A 19040-nucleotide genomic window follows, 5' to 3' on the forward strand; every position below is an offset into this window, starting at 1 on the left:
TTGGTACGCACTGCGCGATTGCATTATGCTCCAATAATGCAGGCAAAATAAAAAATAATCAGCAAAATGTATTATTTCATAGGTATAGAAACTTATAATGTTTTTTGATTTGATGCAAGTTATTTTGAATTTTCGGGTTACTTAAATTAATTTATTCATTAATATATATAGAAACTTCTATGCATTTTTTAGGTGTATTTAAATGCCAACGGTTTTGAATATTCTTGTGAATTGTGACAGATGCATATAAAAATGCTTAAATAGTTTTAAATTATGTGTACGTAGCTCACTGCATTAACTAACTCGTGTTACACATGGAAAAATGGCAATGCAACCAGCCTTTTCTCCAGGAATTGAAGTCAAACCACCAGTGTTCAGCTGATGGGCCTTGTCAATTACTTAGAATTTAAGCCTATTGTACTGTTAATATGGTACATGCCAGAAGTACAATATCATTAATACACGGGGTACATGTAAGCAATAAGAAGGACTAACAACACCGCAGAGTACAGAAAGCAACATATTAGAAGTCAACAATTCATTTGGCGAGCAAATTAAGTTGTATTATTATACATAAGGCTATCAGTTCTGGATAATTTAGTTACAGTAATTTTGCAAAGATAGTAAAGCAGTTCCTTCAGCAATATTAATTTTCTAATTATTAAGGCTTTTTTTCTTTCATATTATTTGAAAACGGAGTAATACACAGCATGCATTTAAATGCAATCAAAATTTAGGAAATGTATGATTTAAGAATATAGAAACGTTTAACAAACAAATATGCTAAAATTCTTGTAAAATATAAAATTTCATTTTCTATCTGTACTTATAATTTGTTATGATTTGTATTATGAATGAATAAAATAACGTAAGCAAATATTTTATTTATTATTGTTTTAAATTTTGCATTCCATTACTATGTAGTGCACCATGATATATGCCATACAAAATTTCATTTATAAAATTAATATCCATATTTACTAAGATTTTGTTGAATGTAGTGTTTAAAATTTAGTACCAATTTTGACTTTTGCATTTAATTATATAAATTTACCTGCAGAATTATATTTTGCTAGTATCTACGAATGTGATCATTATGTCTGTGGGGATATTGTACTCAGGTCATCATATTAAATAAACATCCACCCTTTTTTCATGTGTTCACAGAAAGTACGATGACAGTCAAATGACGTTAAGATAAACTGCATAATATTTTTATGAGTGCATTTATCTGTGTATGAATAATATTTTCCCACAGCTAAACTGATAACTCTAATTTTTTTTATTCATAGAATGGTTAAACTGTATATGCTAAATGAAATGTAATATTTAAGTTATTATATAAACATATTTCTTTTTTGATACCAAAACAAACACATACAGCATTTAGACCTATTAATATCTGCCCACCAGCGGCCGAGCAGTAAAGTCGCTGAACACTGGTAGTTCGGTCCGAGGTTCGAATCCCGTGGACGGGCTGGCTGCATGGGCGTTTTCGTGGTTTTTCCCATGTCTAACGTGTATACGAGCCAGTTTCCTTTAGAAAGTCTTGCACGAAGGCATCCCTCCCTTCAGGCGCATAGCCCTCGAGGCTTTGCCATAATCACACACACCACACCACCTATTAATATCTAGGACTTACTTCTCTGAAATAAAAAATGAGGATGACAATCCAGAAAATGACTACATGTTTCATTTCGTTCTTATATTTATAAATTAAACAATACATAAGTGAAATAAATATAGAAACCTAAAAGATAAAATTATAAATATACAATATTAATAACAAAACATAATAGAGGATATGCAACTATTCTTTTAATATCTTTTACTCATTTTGTATATAAAAATTTAACATCTTCTATCTGAATACTTTTGAACATTTTTATTTTTTATTTTTGCTAAAAAGTAAAATTCAAAGAATTAAGATTTAAATTAATATTAAGTCTCAATTTTTATATAGAATTACATAATGCAGCTGCTGATTCCTTTCAGTTATAGCTTGAATAGTTCATTTGTTTATGTTTCTTGTTGCTGCTTTACATCAAGAAATTACAAACAAGTTTTAGAATCTAGCGACTTATAATTTTATGCAATTTCTTTTTTTTTTTAATCTATTAAAATTAATCATATATTACAGGAAAAGCTCATGCGAGTTCATCTAGAAGAAAAAAAAAAAAAAAAAAAAGAAAGAAAACCCACAAGTAAACTAAGATTTCTAAATGAAACAAGTACTGCGGAAACAATTGGACCGAAAGTAGGCTTTAGCAAAATAAAATTAATTTAAATTTCAGCCAAATTAGATTCCAAACATTAGGGACAAGTTTGTGCAGCTTTATAGAATAAATATTCTTAATTTGAATTTCTTCTATATCGCTACACTCAGGGCTTAATTTCTAAAATTAGAAGTGCAGGAAACCTATGGAAGACCGTTAGTAAAGAGGAACAAGAGTAAATAAATAAATAAAATGACTATTAAAATCATTTATCATTTAAAAATTAAATAGTTAATTATTATCAATTAATAAAAAATTATTTAATTAATATTTATTAATTATTATCTAACCATTAATTAATAATTTATTATTATTTATTAAAATAATTCAATAAAATGTAAAGAGGTAAATTATCATTTAATAAGCGATTTTTAATATAATTTTATTGCTGCTAAAAATAAAATTTTTTAGATTAAATTTCTACTGAAATTGTAGTTCCGCTAATTACATAAAAGAAGTGCCGGAGCCTTCTTATGTAGGGCTCCGATGCGCTTCGGCTAGAATTATCATTTGTCCCATGAAATGAAAGGTACCGGAGCCGGCACAATTTAAGCTCTGACTACACTACATATTTTCCAGTTCTTGTGAAATGTGGGTTTTCAGTCTGTTGAAGCTAAAATGAGTAACGTTATAAACAGCTGAATCTTGAATAGCAAATTCTGTAAGGAAGTTTGGAAGATTTTTGGTGAAACAATAAATTACTGAGGGAACTTTTCGTAATTAAAACTTATTCTATACAGTAAAGAATATTTTAGGTAGTTAAGTTTCAACTCCAAATATTAGAATTTTTACTTTCTCGATGAAAAACAGAAAATATTTCAAAAGCAAATACGAAACTACTATTAGGAGATGCTACAGCGAACTTCAGTGACGTCACAGCCGAACGAGTCGCTGGCTTTTCGTTTGTTTACTCCAAGTGAGCTAACCTGTTCTTTCTACGGACCTTGATTCGTAGGAATTACTCAATATGTTATGCTTCCAGGCATAAAAATAGAATAAAATGTATGCTTCCATTATTTATTTAAAATTATTTTTATATTTAATACATAAACATTTACAGCTATAATTTGGGGCAGAAAATTTTTATTTCAAAATGTTTATACTGATTTTTGTATCTTTATGAATAAAGATGAGAAGAAACACTAAATTTTGAAGAGTTTTTAAACAGGGTAAAAAATTTAAAATATATTGTGATTTTTTTATAAATTCAGAAGGAATGTACACATGACTAATTAAATTTTGAAGTTAATAGAAAAAAGTATAATTATTTTATACACATATTACTGTCATCAATTTATTATTCGGAAAACAGCCTTAACGCCAAAAAGGGAAGACACAGCTTATTATGGTATGTTATTATGGTATGTCATTATGCCTTGCCATAATGAAATGTCGCGCAACCAAGGGTGTTCTCCGCACAATATCAAAATCTTTAACTAAAATTAACTAATAAAATGAAAATTGCAAAATTTTAGGTAAGGTAGTTTAATTTATCAATTTTAATAGGTAATATTTATTGAAATAAATTCATACGTCAAAATTTGTCTTCCGAAAATGGAATTAAACTATTTATTTATGATTTAAATTTATACATAAAATGTATTTATTATGCAGAATTATTAATATAGTATTATATCCAATTATGTAATCAGTTCTTTCATTAAATAAAAAACGTCTCCTAAATTTATTTCTTAAAATTACTTTTGCAGTTTTTTCTCATGAATGTAACTGTGATTGTAACCTACAAATTTTGCCGCTTCTCTGGGTGTAGGTACATGCGGTGAAATAATTTTTTTGTGTGTGAGACGCCATTTGCGTGTTTATTTGCAATATGAGTGAGTTTAATTCAGTACCCTCTCAAAATTATGATACCAGTTCTGCTTTCGCGGATGCTGTGCAAAGAGCTCGACAGGTTTGATTGGAATTTTTTTTGTATCTTTTTGAATTAAAATTACATGTAATATTGTAATGTATATGAAGTATGATCGATCGGAATAGTGTTAACTATATACTTGTGTGTATAATGTCATGTGAGAAGTATTTCGTCTCTTAAATGTTGTTAAATCTTATGCTATTCATGTTTAGGGCACTTTCTGCTTTTTGAAATATATTGGTATATAAATTTTGGTTATGAGAGGGCTTAGCTTAAAATCATACTATTTGCGTGGGTTGTGATCCTGATATATTATTTCGCTGAATTGAAACGGTAAAAAAAAAATGTTCCATAGCATAATATAATGCTGTAAAACATTTTGTTTTCGGTGTTATATTGTTCAGTTGAAATAATGGTTTTGTATTTTTCCCAAAATCATGTCATTATAGCATGTGGACGTTAATTTATGTATATTAATTGAATATGGAAAACGAAGAAACTTGTAACTATGGGAAAAATAAATAAGGCTGGACCATATCTAAAAATAAAGTAATCATACCCTACTAAGTATTTATGTAAAACCGAAGTTAAGAGAAATCATTAAAATCCCTTCTGTAAGTTATTTCTCAGACATTTTGATAGCGTTTCTCATAAATTTGTTAAAGGTAAATTTATATATAAACATTTTTCGGTACTTGCATATTATCCCGCTGGCCAGCCAAATAGCGCAGTTTAGCGCAAGTATGGATTTCTATTTCTTTTAGAATTCCGCTGTAACGATTACCGACCCTTGCTAAAATTTCCGCCAACCGTCGCGGAGTTATACGTAAGTACCTATTTTTCTTTCAAAGGTATAAAACCTAAGTTACGTAAGAAGAGCCATGTGTTTAGTTTCTCAGGTAATTTTTTTTCTTGGGGCTACATCCCAAATTGTACAAAAGAAAAATCTTACTTAGATTTATAGATAATAGCTGAAAACTTAGAAAACACTTTCGACGAAATTTAAAATGTATTAAATGGTATTAGCACAAAATAAAACATTTTTTATTGAAAGATTGTGATGAAATTCTCTTTTAAACCTAGTATATGATACACATGGGATTTGGTGATATTATGATAGCAGTGAATATAAAGGTTTATAAATTTTTCCCACTCCTTTTATATATGTATTTTCTGTTTTCATGATTTTTTTTTATTTACTAGAATGGAAAATATCAAAAATAATTGCAATAAAAAATAATCTTATGGCATGGACAAACCTCTTTGTGGAATAGGGTTCCTGTGATATTAAAGAAATTGAAATTTAAGAAATTCATCTTATATTTCTCATTGTCCAATGTATGATTTCATTGCTTCCGAAATTATATTAAGATTGCTAAAAGAAATTAACTCTTTCTGTTGCATTTTTGAAATGCATATGGTATTTGGAACAAAAGAAATCTGACCAAATCGGAAAATTGAAAGAAAACAGCATAGCAATGAACAATATAATCGGAATTATAGTGAGTAGCGAGATTTTTATTTACAGTAGAGTCTTCCACACCTGTTTCCTCTTTCATTAGTGTCGAATTGTCCTGAGATAGCATTGTAAGAGTTAAAATTTCCAGCAGTAATATGATGGGCAGTAGGGAATGAAAATAGCATCTTTTTTGTTGTATTGTTTCTTCTATTTCTTCATTTGGGGATGTATATGCTAATATCATAACTTGTATATCTTTGTTGATCATCACATCTGTTGCAACAAAATCTCTGTGTAAAATTTATTATTCCAACTTGTGCATTAATTCTAGGATTTTTTGGTGGTATTTCTTTAATACGGTTCTTATATTAGAATGAAATCAAATTTGTACTTAGATGCATGTTTAAGGTTAATCCGCAGAAATTTTATGGATTCAGTACTAGTGCTTTTGTGAATGAGGATTGTAGTGTTACTGAGAGTATCTTTTGATCCTTTGTATCTGTTCAGCCTATCTTCTGTATGTTGCAGTAGGCTAGATGTATTGAGGGAAGTTGGAGTTTAGAATGGTAATTTGCACATAGCGTTTATGTATGCTGTTGTTATGTCGCGAATTTTAATTATTAATATGTGTTTTAAGTTATTATTATTATATTTTTATTTGTATTCATGTGTATTTTAATCTGGAAAAAAAGTATTCTTAAATTGTTAAAGCCTTATTTAACTGGTAGTTCTTGAAAGCATAGTGTAACAACGACAGGAAACGGTTGCAATAGCCATCTGGTTTATGGCCTTTTTACTAACAATGGAGGCAGTAGGGGATTGTGTTGGCGCCTTTTACTAATGGTATTTGAAAAGAAAATCGTTTTCCTTTCGCTTTGTTAAAGTTGCAGTTTTGCTTACTTCAAGACAGTGGGGGATGTACTAAGTTTAGGTAATTGGATTCTCGTAAAGCTCAGTTTCGCTTGTTAGTTGGGGGAGGTCCATTTTTTTTTCTCACGTTGTGTGTACAGATGTTTTTCGGACTGCATTGTCAAATTTTCTGGTATTTGATTCGTCATGGGTGTGTAATTTTCTCAGTTTAGAAAGCGTAAAATTCTGGCATTGGTGTGATTTTAATTTTATGATTTTTGAAAGCCTATGAACTCACGGGGGCAGAGAATCCGAGATTTCCTAGGTGCTTGCACCAGGCTAGAAATTATTCGGATTCTGATTTTTGAAGAAGGAAAAAGAAAAAAAAAAGTGGAGGTGGCTGATCTTTACATTATGGTAACTTGGCGTTTTTTTGGCGAAAATTTGGCGACCAACTCTCCTACAGCAACCCTCCATTTCTTTTTCCCCGCCGCCATTTTGTCTTCACGAATTAAAGACATGTTTCTTTTCTTTTTATCTACTGAACACTTCTTCCAACAATCTACTAGCCGAATTACACTTATGCTAGAAATTTTATCTAACAAAACTGCTTAATCATGACAAATATTCACTGCAAAATTGGGAAAAAGTGCACAATACCATACTCCTTACGCGTTTTTCAAAATAACACATACACATAAACCATGTACACGCCGACTTATTTTTACTTAACATCCCAGAATTGCACAAAATGGCATTGCGCACACTCTTCACTATATCCATGTACACTGCTTTTTTCTCATAAATTAGAAAAATTTCACGAAAATACATAACAATTTTCTCAATCTTTAAACCCGGTAAAAAGAACATATATGAAATTACCTGATCGCGAAAAAGTATATACCCTTTCCAAGGATGGACATTTGCACATACAAAATAAATAAAATATCCAAAAACTTTTACCTCTAAATCATCTATTACATTATACACGTCACCAACGAATTCATACCGCAAGCATTACAAATACTTAGTGTCAAATATTTAAATTATTTCCATGCACGTTTACTTCAACTTAAACGTATACCAAATTCCTACAAACATAAAATTCACAAAATAACTATCATTTAATTAAAATATCACTAAACCATGTACACGTCGACTTATTTTTACTTAAAAAAAAATCCCAGAATTGCACAAAAATGGCATTGCGCACACTCTTCACTATATCCACGTACACTGCTTTTTTCTCATAAATTAGAAAAATTTCACGAAAATACATGACAATTTTCTCAATCTTTAAACCCGGTAAAAAGAACATATATGAAATTACCTGATCGCGAAAAAGTATTTACCCTTTCCAAATATGAACATTTCCACATATAAAATAAGTAAAATATCCAAAAACTTTTACCTCTAAATCATCTATTATATTATAAACGTCACCAATGAATTCATACCGCAACCATTACAAATACTAAGTGTCAGATATTTAAATTATTTCCATGCACGTTTACTTCAACTGAAACGTATACCAAATTCCTACAAACATAAAATTCACAAAATAACTATCATTTAATTAAAATATAATTAAATTCCAAAACACTACTTAAAATATAAATTAGCACATACATTAAATTAATAAAAATTACCTTACAATCCTAATTATTTTAAACTAAATCATTGCTAATAACAATTTTCCAAATAATACCAAATTCCTTTACTTCCACCTTACATTTAGAACAATGCATAAAAATAATATCCTCAAATAATTAAAAATACTAACTTACCTAATCTTCTTCAGAATCTTGAGTACGTGTCCAATAAACTTTTCTTTAGTTACGGCCATGGGATCCAAAAATTCACGAACACCCGTTCACACAACACAGAATAAACCAAATACAAAATTTCCAGATTTTTTCCCGATTTCCCCCCCTTTCCGATTCAAGAACCGTAATTCGTCCATTAATATCACATGACATATCCCATGATCTCTCATTTCCCTCACACAAAATAATGTGTAATCGGAACTGAGTACTGCTCACATTATTACCAAAGTCCCAGGTAGTAACCTTTATCGCCTCCAAAATGTCGCCAAACTACCAGTTACCATATTGTAAAGATCAACCGTGGGGGCTTGACCCTCCGGGTTTTGCTCTCGCGAGTGGCGTATACCAGTGAGCAGCGGATATGATTTTCTCTCGGCTTTTAGCTGGCGAGAATTTGCTTTGGCATAAGGCGTAGAGCTCAGCATAGAATTCCGATTCTCTTGTTCCAAGAATTGAAATGCAGATTCTCGTTGTGATCCTGATGCGGTGTTCCTGTTTTTTCCCGACTTTGACTTCCTAATTAGATTCTGTGCTCTACGTTTTTGGTGGGTTTCAGAATGAAAGAGACTCGTGTAGGATCCATCTAATGTGTGCGATGCTGTTTATTCTGCTTGTGTCAGCTGCGTCGATTTTCCATCCGGAAGCACTTCCGCAGAGAACCCGGTAAATGTAAACATTGCCAACTTTGGCGATAATAGTTCAAACCTGGTAACCCAGCGGATTTATCCTATTCGTTTGTTTGAAGTTTGCAACCATTCCTCTTGCGTTCATTTTGTTGAATTATCACTGTTGTTGTTCGCATTTCCAGATTTATATTATTCTACTCTTATTTATTATTATTTTTTAACAATGAATAGATAGAAATATTTTCATAGATAGATGCCGGTTCTCGGTTCGGGATGAAAGGAAGATGGCGGGAGGGGTGAATGCTAATTTGTAACACGGCTGTTCGCATTGTTATTAACAGCTCTAAGAACCAGCAATTTAAATAACTAAGTAATGCTTTTATTTTTATTATTGGTTATTGTCATCTAAAATTATGAGAATAAATCAATTTTCTGGCGTAAAATTTTAACAAGATAATTGTTAATGCTTTTCTAACAATAACCTTTCAGAGGATGGCAGGTGTGACATAAATAGATGATTAAATTGAAATAAAAAAGAGGCACAGCTTTAGTATTAGTCCTTTTTGGCGAGAAATGTTTTTGGCGCATAATGAAAGTTTATGATAACCTTGTTATTTATGGTAACCCCAAATGCTGAACTGTAAAACATGCCGCCATTTCTGTCCACGAAACTTTAACGAATTTGGTAGGTATCAGAGCTTTGATGGCAGGAAGGATAAATTGCATGTTTTTCTTAAAGTTACTTTCATATCAGACATTTAAAATATTTTTAGAAAAGGCAAAAATTTGATAGTTAAAACTGCTTTTAATATTACATCACGAGTCTTGACATTTTTTTCATATGTTAACACTGCATATTATAAACTCCATCCCCCCCCCAAAGAAAAAAAAAAAAAAAACACATATTTAGTAGCATGAGGTAAACTCTTGGTGTTTCCTTTGCTAAGGAACAACATGCAAATTTAGACTTAAAATGGGCAATGATCAAAATTACCATGGTCTAAAAATAATATTTTTATAATTTGTCTGACTATAAAAAATATAATGTTGCTTAGATTATGGAATATATTGCTTATAATTTACAGTTCTCAAATTTTATAAATCTCCCACTGTATATAAATAACCTTCACTGAGTATTATTAATTTTATTAATAGTATGCTGACATAACAGTCGACTTTTTATTTTAAATTTTATGCAAATTTTCTAAATTACTTAAACATTTAATCTGACAGAGATCTGAATTTTTTGTAATAAAAATTCTATTTTAAAAGTAAGAGTACAATTTATATATAATAATTTGACTACATGGCAAGCACTCAGATACTGATTTCAATGTCTTTAAATGTAATTATTATAAAGTTTAGATATATTTTTATTAAGATATACTTTTATTCTATTAAAAAATTTAAATGTACTGAACAGAAGGCACTTGTGCTTACGACTCTCAACCACTTGTGGCAAGATAACTTATGATAACAATTAAGTTCAAATGTAAAATTTAAATTCAAATAAATTTGTAGCAAAGGGCTACACAAATCAATTTAATGCAAAGCTAGTTAAAAACTTAACCGACATGGAATTCAGCTATCAGCAATTATAATGCAGGACTAAAGACTACAAATCTTATCTTATCTAGCAACCTAGTAACATGACCTCTAAAGGCAAATCACGGTTTGTTTTACAAACTAAAAATTTCATTTGGATTTTGGTGGGAAAACGGATGGGGAAATTGACAGTAAAGATCCCAAACATAAAAAAACTGGCTACAAAATAAAAGAACGTTACATTATACTTTGTTCCCTGATTAATTATTTACTACATGAAATAGTGTAATGCATTTTTGTTTGCATCATATACAAATTATTTATTTTATTTAAATGCTGTCCAAAACTGAACAGGATTTTGCAAGCATATTGACCATATTTTTCGACCTATAGATGCAACAATTCTTCACTTCAGAAGTAAGATTTAGAATTAAGAAATAAGAAGCGAGAACAATATTTATGTATAGAAAATAAATATATATGCTGGCTAGCAGAAGGATGCCTTCATAAAGGACATTTTGAGAGAAACTGTCTCAGATTCACATTGCATGTAAGGAAAACAACAAAAACTCCCATATAGCCAGCCTGAACTACCACTGTTCAGCGGCTTATCACTCCACCACTAGTGGATTCCAGTGACTGTTCGAATCTTTCACAGAAATCATCAGTTATGATGATTGTTGTTGTGTATGATTACCATTGGTACAAAATTTACTCGTGATAATTTAATTTTAGCTTTTAAATTATAATGATAAATTACTTGTAATAAATTGAGTGATTAAAAAATACACACTTAATATTTTTACCATTTACAAAATTTAATCAAAAAGTATTTCTAACACTGGTAAAACATTTACTCGTTATAATTTGATTTCCTTCACTTTGAAATATTTTTTAAAATTTTCTTTTACTAATAGAATCTAAGAAACTAAAGTAACATATACTACTAGTTTGAAATGCATTTATTAAGCTTTTGTAAACTTCATTATTCGAAACATAAAAATTAACCTTTTGTAAATTTAAAATATTAGCTAAATACTAATATAATATAAATATTAACTAATTACTTAAAAATTAATATTTAATATATTAATATTATATTTTGAAATTTAAAATATTAACCTTTTGTAAATTTCATTACTCATAACATAATCACTGCCATAAATTCATTTACGGTAGTGTTTTAAGAATTTATCATAGCAGTACTAGAAATGTTGAAAATTAGAGAAAGACTGTTTATTCTAATCAAGAGCGTATTTTTTAAGATTGTTATTTAGTCTAGATCCGTTTTTGTTGACAATCCGCCATTTTTTTTCCGATTTTCAAAGCCGGGTCCTCCTTGGCTACCGAAGTTTGTCGCCAAATAAAAAAATCGCCAAAAGGACCAATACTAAAGCTGTTCCAAAAAAGATTATTGATTATCTAAGATGACAGAATAGTTTAATGCATCACCATGGTCATCAAAATTAGCAAACCACTGCTGGTGTAAGGAATATATTGTTTTCTGTGTTAACTGGAATTTAAGACAATTTTTTTTTCGTTTATCACGTTTAACAGGTTAATTTCAGTACATTAATACTAATTTATATTTTTCAAATGAATTATTATTTCCGTTATAAATGCATATATATTGTCTTATACTTAATATATTCTTTTCTGTGCTAACTTGAATTTAATACAATTTTCGTATATCACGTTTAACAAGTTAGTTTTACATCTACATGCTTATTATCTGTGAATTTTTACTACCATATGCTTAATATATTGTTTTGTCCGCTAACTTGAATTTACATGCACTAAAAATCACGTTTACGGCTCGGCTCATCGCCGATGAACCGCGAGTTTGGCGAGTAAAAATGCAACGGCGCCAACGGGTTCTTTCCCGAAGCGCCAACGGGTTCTCTGCGGATGAAAACCCTTCCATCCTTCTGTGCTCTGGAATTTATTTATTGTAAGGACAGCTTCAGTGGTGTTTCAACCAAGTCATATTTAAAATTCACAAGAAATGTCTTATCTCCATTAACGAGGATTTTGTGAATAAAGGACAGCAGAAATAATGTGGCACTCAAGTAAACTTTGGACTCTGAACGATCTGTAGAGCAGTCAGATCGCCTTATTAATCAGTTTACAAAGGTATTCCCGAGTAAAGGGAGTGTGCGGTATGGACTTCACCCCGTGATTATTATTTGTTTTACTTTAATAATTATCTTAAGCAAGAGTCGTCATGTTAATGTTGTTGAAATCTGAGTAATTACGTAAATTAATTAATCAATGTGAAAATTATCAGTGTTCTTAAAGGGAATTACCATCATAAATACTTAAAGTTAGAAGATGAAATGGGAGAAATACTAGTGTTACACTTATGATACAGTAGGATTTGATAATGTTAATCTTAATGTAAGCTGTAATTTGGTGTGGTATTATGTGTTATTTTGCTTAGAAAAATATGTGGTTGGATTACTGATCAGTTATCCATTATTTAGTAATATAATATATTCAAGTAATTAATAAATGTGTTTGTTATATATTCTATGTTTCATTTGTTTAATTTAGTGTATAAGTTACTGTGGTCTGTCATGTCCCTCCATTTGTTTGAGCCGGGAGGCTTTTAAGAAACATGGAGTTTTATTAAATTTAGGTTATTGATTTTTCCTTTGCATAGGTTACTCACAACACGAACCTAAAAGTTAAATTGTACTACCACTATACGAATGTTTATAAGAATGTCGATATGATATATGAATGATATGAAGGATGAATGTTTTGAATTATATGATATTTTTGAGTTAGTGTGTCCAGCACCATGAATCAAAGTTCAGAGTTTTAAAAAAGTATTAAAACACTGTAAAATTTTCATTATTTAACACTGTAGGGTCTGACACATAGTGAGGAATATTGTTTTTCTTGCACTTTGCTTATATGCATCTAGATTCTTGGTGATAATAACAACATTTGATACCTTAGTACTCTGTAATTTTATGTGATTGTCATCCAATAAAGACTGTATGAGAGTTTGGAGTACTTTTGGATGGCATTCAGTGTTGTTCTACTGTTGTTTGTTTTTTCTTTACTTTTCAAAACTTTAGCTTCTGCTTTTCATATATTTTCTGTGTCAGACTGCATGGTTGTTAATGAAACTTCAGTAATTCTACATCCTGGAAGACGTTGCTTTGGACATTTTGTGTACATTATTTCTGCTACTCTTTTCGTGTTTAGTTTTGGATTGACAATTTCCATGACTTCTTTCGTGTTGCTCTCTAGGCAACAATTGTGCTTTGGAGACACTCTGTACTTTAGTGTATGTATTAGTATCATCTGGTAATTTTTCTTTTAATTTGTTGCTGCTTTGTTCGCTTCGGGGATATCTAAGTAATGCTGGTTTTGTTGATTTTTTGGCTGCTTTTGAATAGGAAGAATTATATTTTAATGTTCTTTTATCTTGTAGCAATGTTTGTAATGTATGTGATATATTGTTTGTCTGAACTTCAGTCATATTATCTGGCCAAAAGCATCCGAAAACCACCCCTAAAAAAGTGGATCTGTCAGGTGATGTAATTTGATGCATAACCGAAAGCTATAGTGTTGATTGTGGTTTTTCAGTTTGTAGTTATGTATATATGAGATTGTGAGTAAGTCGAAGAAGCTTAGTGACTGATTGTGGCATCATCAAGGCATTGAAACTGCAGAAAAACAAAGTGGCAGGCTAAAAAATTTTAATGTAGCCCTAAAACTGCAGAAAACTGGAAAGAGTAGTAAAATAAAATTGAAAGTCCTCATTTGTTGAAATCATTCAGTTTCAAAGTTCATCAGATGTTAGTAACCAGCACCAGGACTGTTCGTCGAGAGTTAAAAAAACCTAGGATTTCGTGGTTGTGCAGCTGTTCACAAGCCAAATATCACTCCACAGAATGCAAAGCCTTGATTGTAGTGCAGAATTCACTGTCACTGGGCTATAGACATATTTAAAAGTGTTTGGTAATAATATATTTACAGGTGCCCCTTGGTGATTTTTGACAGTATATGGACACCGAGTTTGTGCAATTCTTTGACTTGTTAATTTGGCTTTGTGTGGCAGTGTGCCAATAATAATTATAGGAAATCCAAAGGCAAACTAGTTTTTTTAAATGTAGTTCTTCCTGAATAATTTTATGTATGATGGCAGATCCAATGTTAAGTTTATATATCATTTGGTAGGTGCAGCGATTTTTCATCTATTAACATTTTCTGTATGGTAGACACATTATCCACGATCACTGTTAACGCCGGCCTTGTTCTTTGTTAATCATCTTGAGGATAGTTGCAACATCTGTGAAATTCAATAAACCGTCTAAATGTAATAGTACGAGATGGACCTTCATTTCCAAATGCTAACTGTAGACATTGAATGCATTCTTGATTTGGTCCCACTTTAAAATCATAGTGCGATAATGTTCTCCTGTCATCTGCTAGGCTAAAATAGTTCTTATTTTCAAATCTAACCATTTTTCTGCCACATATCGTCCGCACATATCTAAAAAATTTCCGAGTTATGAGTATATTTCCTGGCTTGTATTGTTTTACAGTTGCATTAAATATTTAATCATATTTAATAACAAATTAATCTTTCATACTTTTGTTTTAATATTAGGTTAGTAAGCAAGTGACTTCACTATTTGCTTAGTAATTGTTTTTATGTGTGCAGTTCTCTTTGACGAAAAGTCCTTAATTTTTTTTTTTTCATTCTGTTACTTTGAAAGTGAAATGTAAGACTGTGGATTATCTTGAAAGCTGGAACATCAACTTGATTGCAGGGTTTTTAATAATTATTTAGAGGTAAAGCTGATTGATATGATTGTTGTTAGTGAATTCATTAGGAAGATGCTTTGCATTATTTCAGCTTAACTAATTCTTCTGAATGTGATTCCTACACAGTCTGATCAGATGCGTAAAAAGCAAGTGTGAAACTAGCATTTCTATCAAGAATACATTTATGTTTTACTAAACTACCCACACATCTAAAGAAAAAATTAAATATCAAAAGAATGTTTCTTTATTTGTAATTGAAATTACAATCAAAAATAATTTACTTTAAGAGTAAGCAATTATACTTTGAATGTGAGATATGTCAAAATGAAGATTTCATGAATTCATTTTCGTTTTAATCTTCAAAATAAATTTAGTTATATTCATTTTGTTAACATTACATTAGTGCATCTCATTTATAATGTGAATAAGTAGTCATGTCATAAGCTAAAATATTCTTTATTGTTGTGTGTACTGTCACAAATTATGGATGCGTAAAGTGACATTTGCTTTCTGGTTTAGATTGCTGCAAAAATTCACTCTGGAGTTGAAACAACTGGTACGAAACGTCCTCTTGAAGATGTTCAGGCAACAAGTAAGTGTTACTTTTGTATTTCTGTGTTGAAACAACTGTGAAATTTTATGAGCTTTTGATTATTTGTTTTTGTATGTTACATAAAACACTGTTGTAAAGATAATCATCAAAAAATTAAAAAAGAGTTTTGCATGTTTTTTTAATGTGCGCTGTTGTTTACATATGGAGATGAACTATATATAGTAAGACCCCGCTTAACGCGGGGGATACGTTCCATCAAAGTAGAGCGTAATGCGAAACAGCGCTAAACGAGGCTATCTTTACATGTAAATATTGGGGTTAGGGGAAGATGGCTAGGAAATTGGTTAGGTATTAAATTTAAAAAGTATGTTTTTTTAATAACGAAGTAATTTAGTCACTGTGTGACTAAAATAATAATGTGTGACCACTAAGTGACTAAAATGAATAAATATTTGGTTTTATTTTTTTTAATAAAAATAAAACCAAACATTTATTTCTTAAAGCCCAAATTAATACCACATTATTATTTCTTGTAAAAATAAAAACAAAATATAAATAACAAAACGAATATTCTTAAAAAAAAAAAAACAAATAAAATTCTAAGTCAGTCATATTTAGTTAGCCTTCCGCGTTTTCAGTGTTCTCCCTTTTTGTGACAAAAGCATCTAATGTTGTTTGCCTTTTTCTTTTGCGTTGTTCTCTTAAAAGTTCTTCATAAACGGATAGAGCATCTCTAACACCACGCCTTACTTTTGAGCTCCTGTCAAAATTCGGATCATTTTCAATGAATTGATCCATTATTTCAGTTATGGTAGACAAACTCCTTTTTACAAACGCCATCGAAAGTTCTTTTTACTCTTCTTCTGAATCACTGCTGTCAACATTTTTGTTTTCTTCTTGTTCAGTTAATTCCTTGAGCTCATCATTAGAAAGACTAGCCGCTGCTTCTTGAATTATTTCTTCGACATCTTCCACATTTACCCCTTCAAAATATGTCTGTACAATACCGCACCAAACAAGAAATATAAGTACACTCTTTCGGATATGTATTTGAAACCTATCGCTGCATAATATTTTGTGGAATCCCCGTATGCTGCGAGCGATTTCGTAGAATCCCCGGGTTGAAATAAAAGAGCGCTAAACCGAAACAGCGTTAAGCAGGGTCTTACTGTATTTATTAATATACAGTCAAAAGTCTTTAATCCGGACGTCCATAATCCAGAATGATCTATAATCTGGACCTCAAAGCTACAAACTTTCTGCGCATGCGTCAACTCATTATGCATTGATGCATGCGCGTAATACCTTTATGCATGTGCATATGTGTGTGCGCAAGTGTTTTATATCTTTCTTTTGAATAATACAGTACAAAGTCTTTAATCTGGAATGATCTATAATCCGGACCTCAAAGCTACAAACTTTCTGCGCATGCATAATGCATTTACGCATGCGCATAATACCTTTACGTATGCGTTTATGTATGCACATAATACATTTACGCATGTGCGTTTTAATGTATAACGGACGGTATAAGCTAAGCTAAAATTATCTAATTATCTATTTCAGCTAATGTTGCAGATTGCGTTGTTCTATAATCTTCAAATTGGATCCGGCTTATTATTTTTGGCAGACTGTTAGAGCAATTTTATAAAAGTGAGCTTGAACTTTCGATGATGTCAAAAAGAATTTCTGATTCTGGAGCTGCCAAAGGATCTGCAAAGCGAAAGCATGTTTCGATGTCCATCAAACAAAATGTAGAATTGCTGCAAAAATGGATAAAGGCCATATCCTTTGTTTCTCTAACCATTCCGAAATCTGTTTATATTTTTCACGCTGCTCTGCGTGTGTGTGTGGGGGGGGGAATGTCGCGGCATGCAATGATTTGGAAGTTGATCTGTCAGCACTATCCTTATCTTCAGGGCAGATGTTTTTATTTTATTCAGCTTATAATTCCTTACTAAATGTAGTATTTCATCTCGATGTACCCATCTTTGTTATGATTTAAATCAAATTCCTCGTCATTATAAATATTACGAATATACATCGAATAGTTTTCTGGTTGCAATTTTCTAATTTCGACTATGCGTAATGTATGCACATGCATGCGTTGAAAGAAATGTTTAATAAAGTAAACAAAAAATAGAAAGTTTTTTTTTTTTTTTTTTTTTTTTTTTTGTAAATTTTGATACCCTTTAGGTCATAATTGCTCTTTATTTCATTAATTACGGTTTCATATTTTTAATTTTGTAATTTCTGCATGCCATCTTACCAGATTTAAACTGATGATCTATAATCCGGGATCGCTGAAGTCATTTTGTCTTCACGAAGTAAAAACATGTTTCTTTTTTTTTTTACTCAACACTTTTTCCAACAATCTACTAGCCGAATTACACTTATGCTAAAAATTTTATGTAACAAAACTGCTTAATCATGACAAATTTTAACTGCAAAATTGGGAAAAAGTGCACAATCGCAAACTCCTTGCGTGTTTTTCAGAATAGCACATACACATAAACCATTTACACGTCGACTTATTTTTACTTAAAAAAAATCCCAGAATTGCACAAAAATGGCATTGCACACACTCTTAACTTTATCCATCTACACTGCTATTTTCTCATAAATTAAGAAAATTTACACGAAAATGCAGGAAATTTTTCTTAATCTTTAAACTCGGTAAAAAGCACATATGTGAAATTACCTGATCGCGAAAAAGTATATACCCTTTCCAAGAATGAACATTTCCACGTATAAAATAAATAAAATATCCAAAAGCTTTTACTTCTAAATTATCTATTATATTATAAATGTCACCAACGAATTTATATGCAAACGTTAAAAATAGTTACAAATACTTAGTGTCAAATATTTAAATTATTTCCATACACGTTTACTTCAACTGAAACGTATACCAAATTCCTACAAACATAAAATTCACAAAATAACTATCATTTAATTAAAATATCACTAAACCATGTACACGTTGACTTATTTTTTCTTAAAAAAAATCCCAGAATTGCACAAAAATGGCTTTACGCACACTCTTCACTATATCCATGTACACTGCTTTTTTCTCATAGATTAGAGAAATTTCACGAAAATGCATGAAAATTTTGTGAATCTTTAAATCAGGTAAAAAGCACATATATGAAATTACCTGATCACGAAAATGTATATACCCTTTCCAAGAATGAACATTTCCACATATAAAATAAGTAAAATATCCAAAAACTTTTACCTCTAAATCA

The 19040-nt window shown here is 30.6% G+C and overlaps 1 protein-coding gene across 4 annotated transcripts in view; it reads left to right on the forward strand.

Moving 5' to 3' along the window:
- Window positions 1–4033: 4033 nt before the first annotated feature.
- The window catches only part of LOC118195441 (far upstream element-binding protein 1-like), an 85002-nt gene continuing 69995 nt past the window's right edge, over window positions 4034–19040 (forward strand). For all 4 annotated transcript variants that reach the window (XR_015041553.1, XM_085817997.1, XM_085818006.1 and 1 more), the window contains exons 1-2: window positions 4034–4188; window positions 15759–15831. Coding sequence is in view for 3 of the 4 variants with exons in the window: in XM_085817997.1 (XP_085674123.1) it covers window positions 4108–4188; window positions 15759–15831 (154 nt within the window). In the remaining variant the exon portion in view is untranslated. The remainder of the gene's footprint in view (window positions 4189–15758; window positions 15832–19040) is intronic.

This window comes from Stegodyphus dumicola, chromosome 1, assembly GCF_044657685.1.
Source record: "Stegodyphus dumicola isolate Sdum_Otavi_A_Nest chromosome 1, ASM4465768v1".
Lineage (NCBI taxonomy): Eukaryota > Metazoa > Arthropoda > Arachnida > Araneae > Eresidae > Stegodyphus > Stegodyphus dumicola.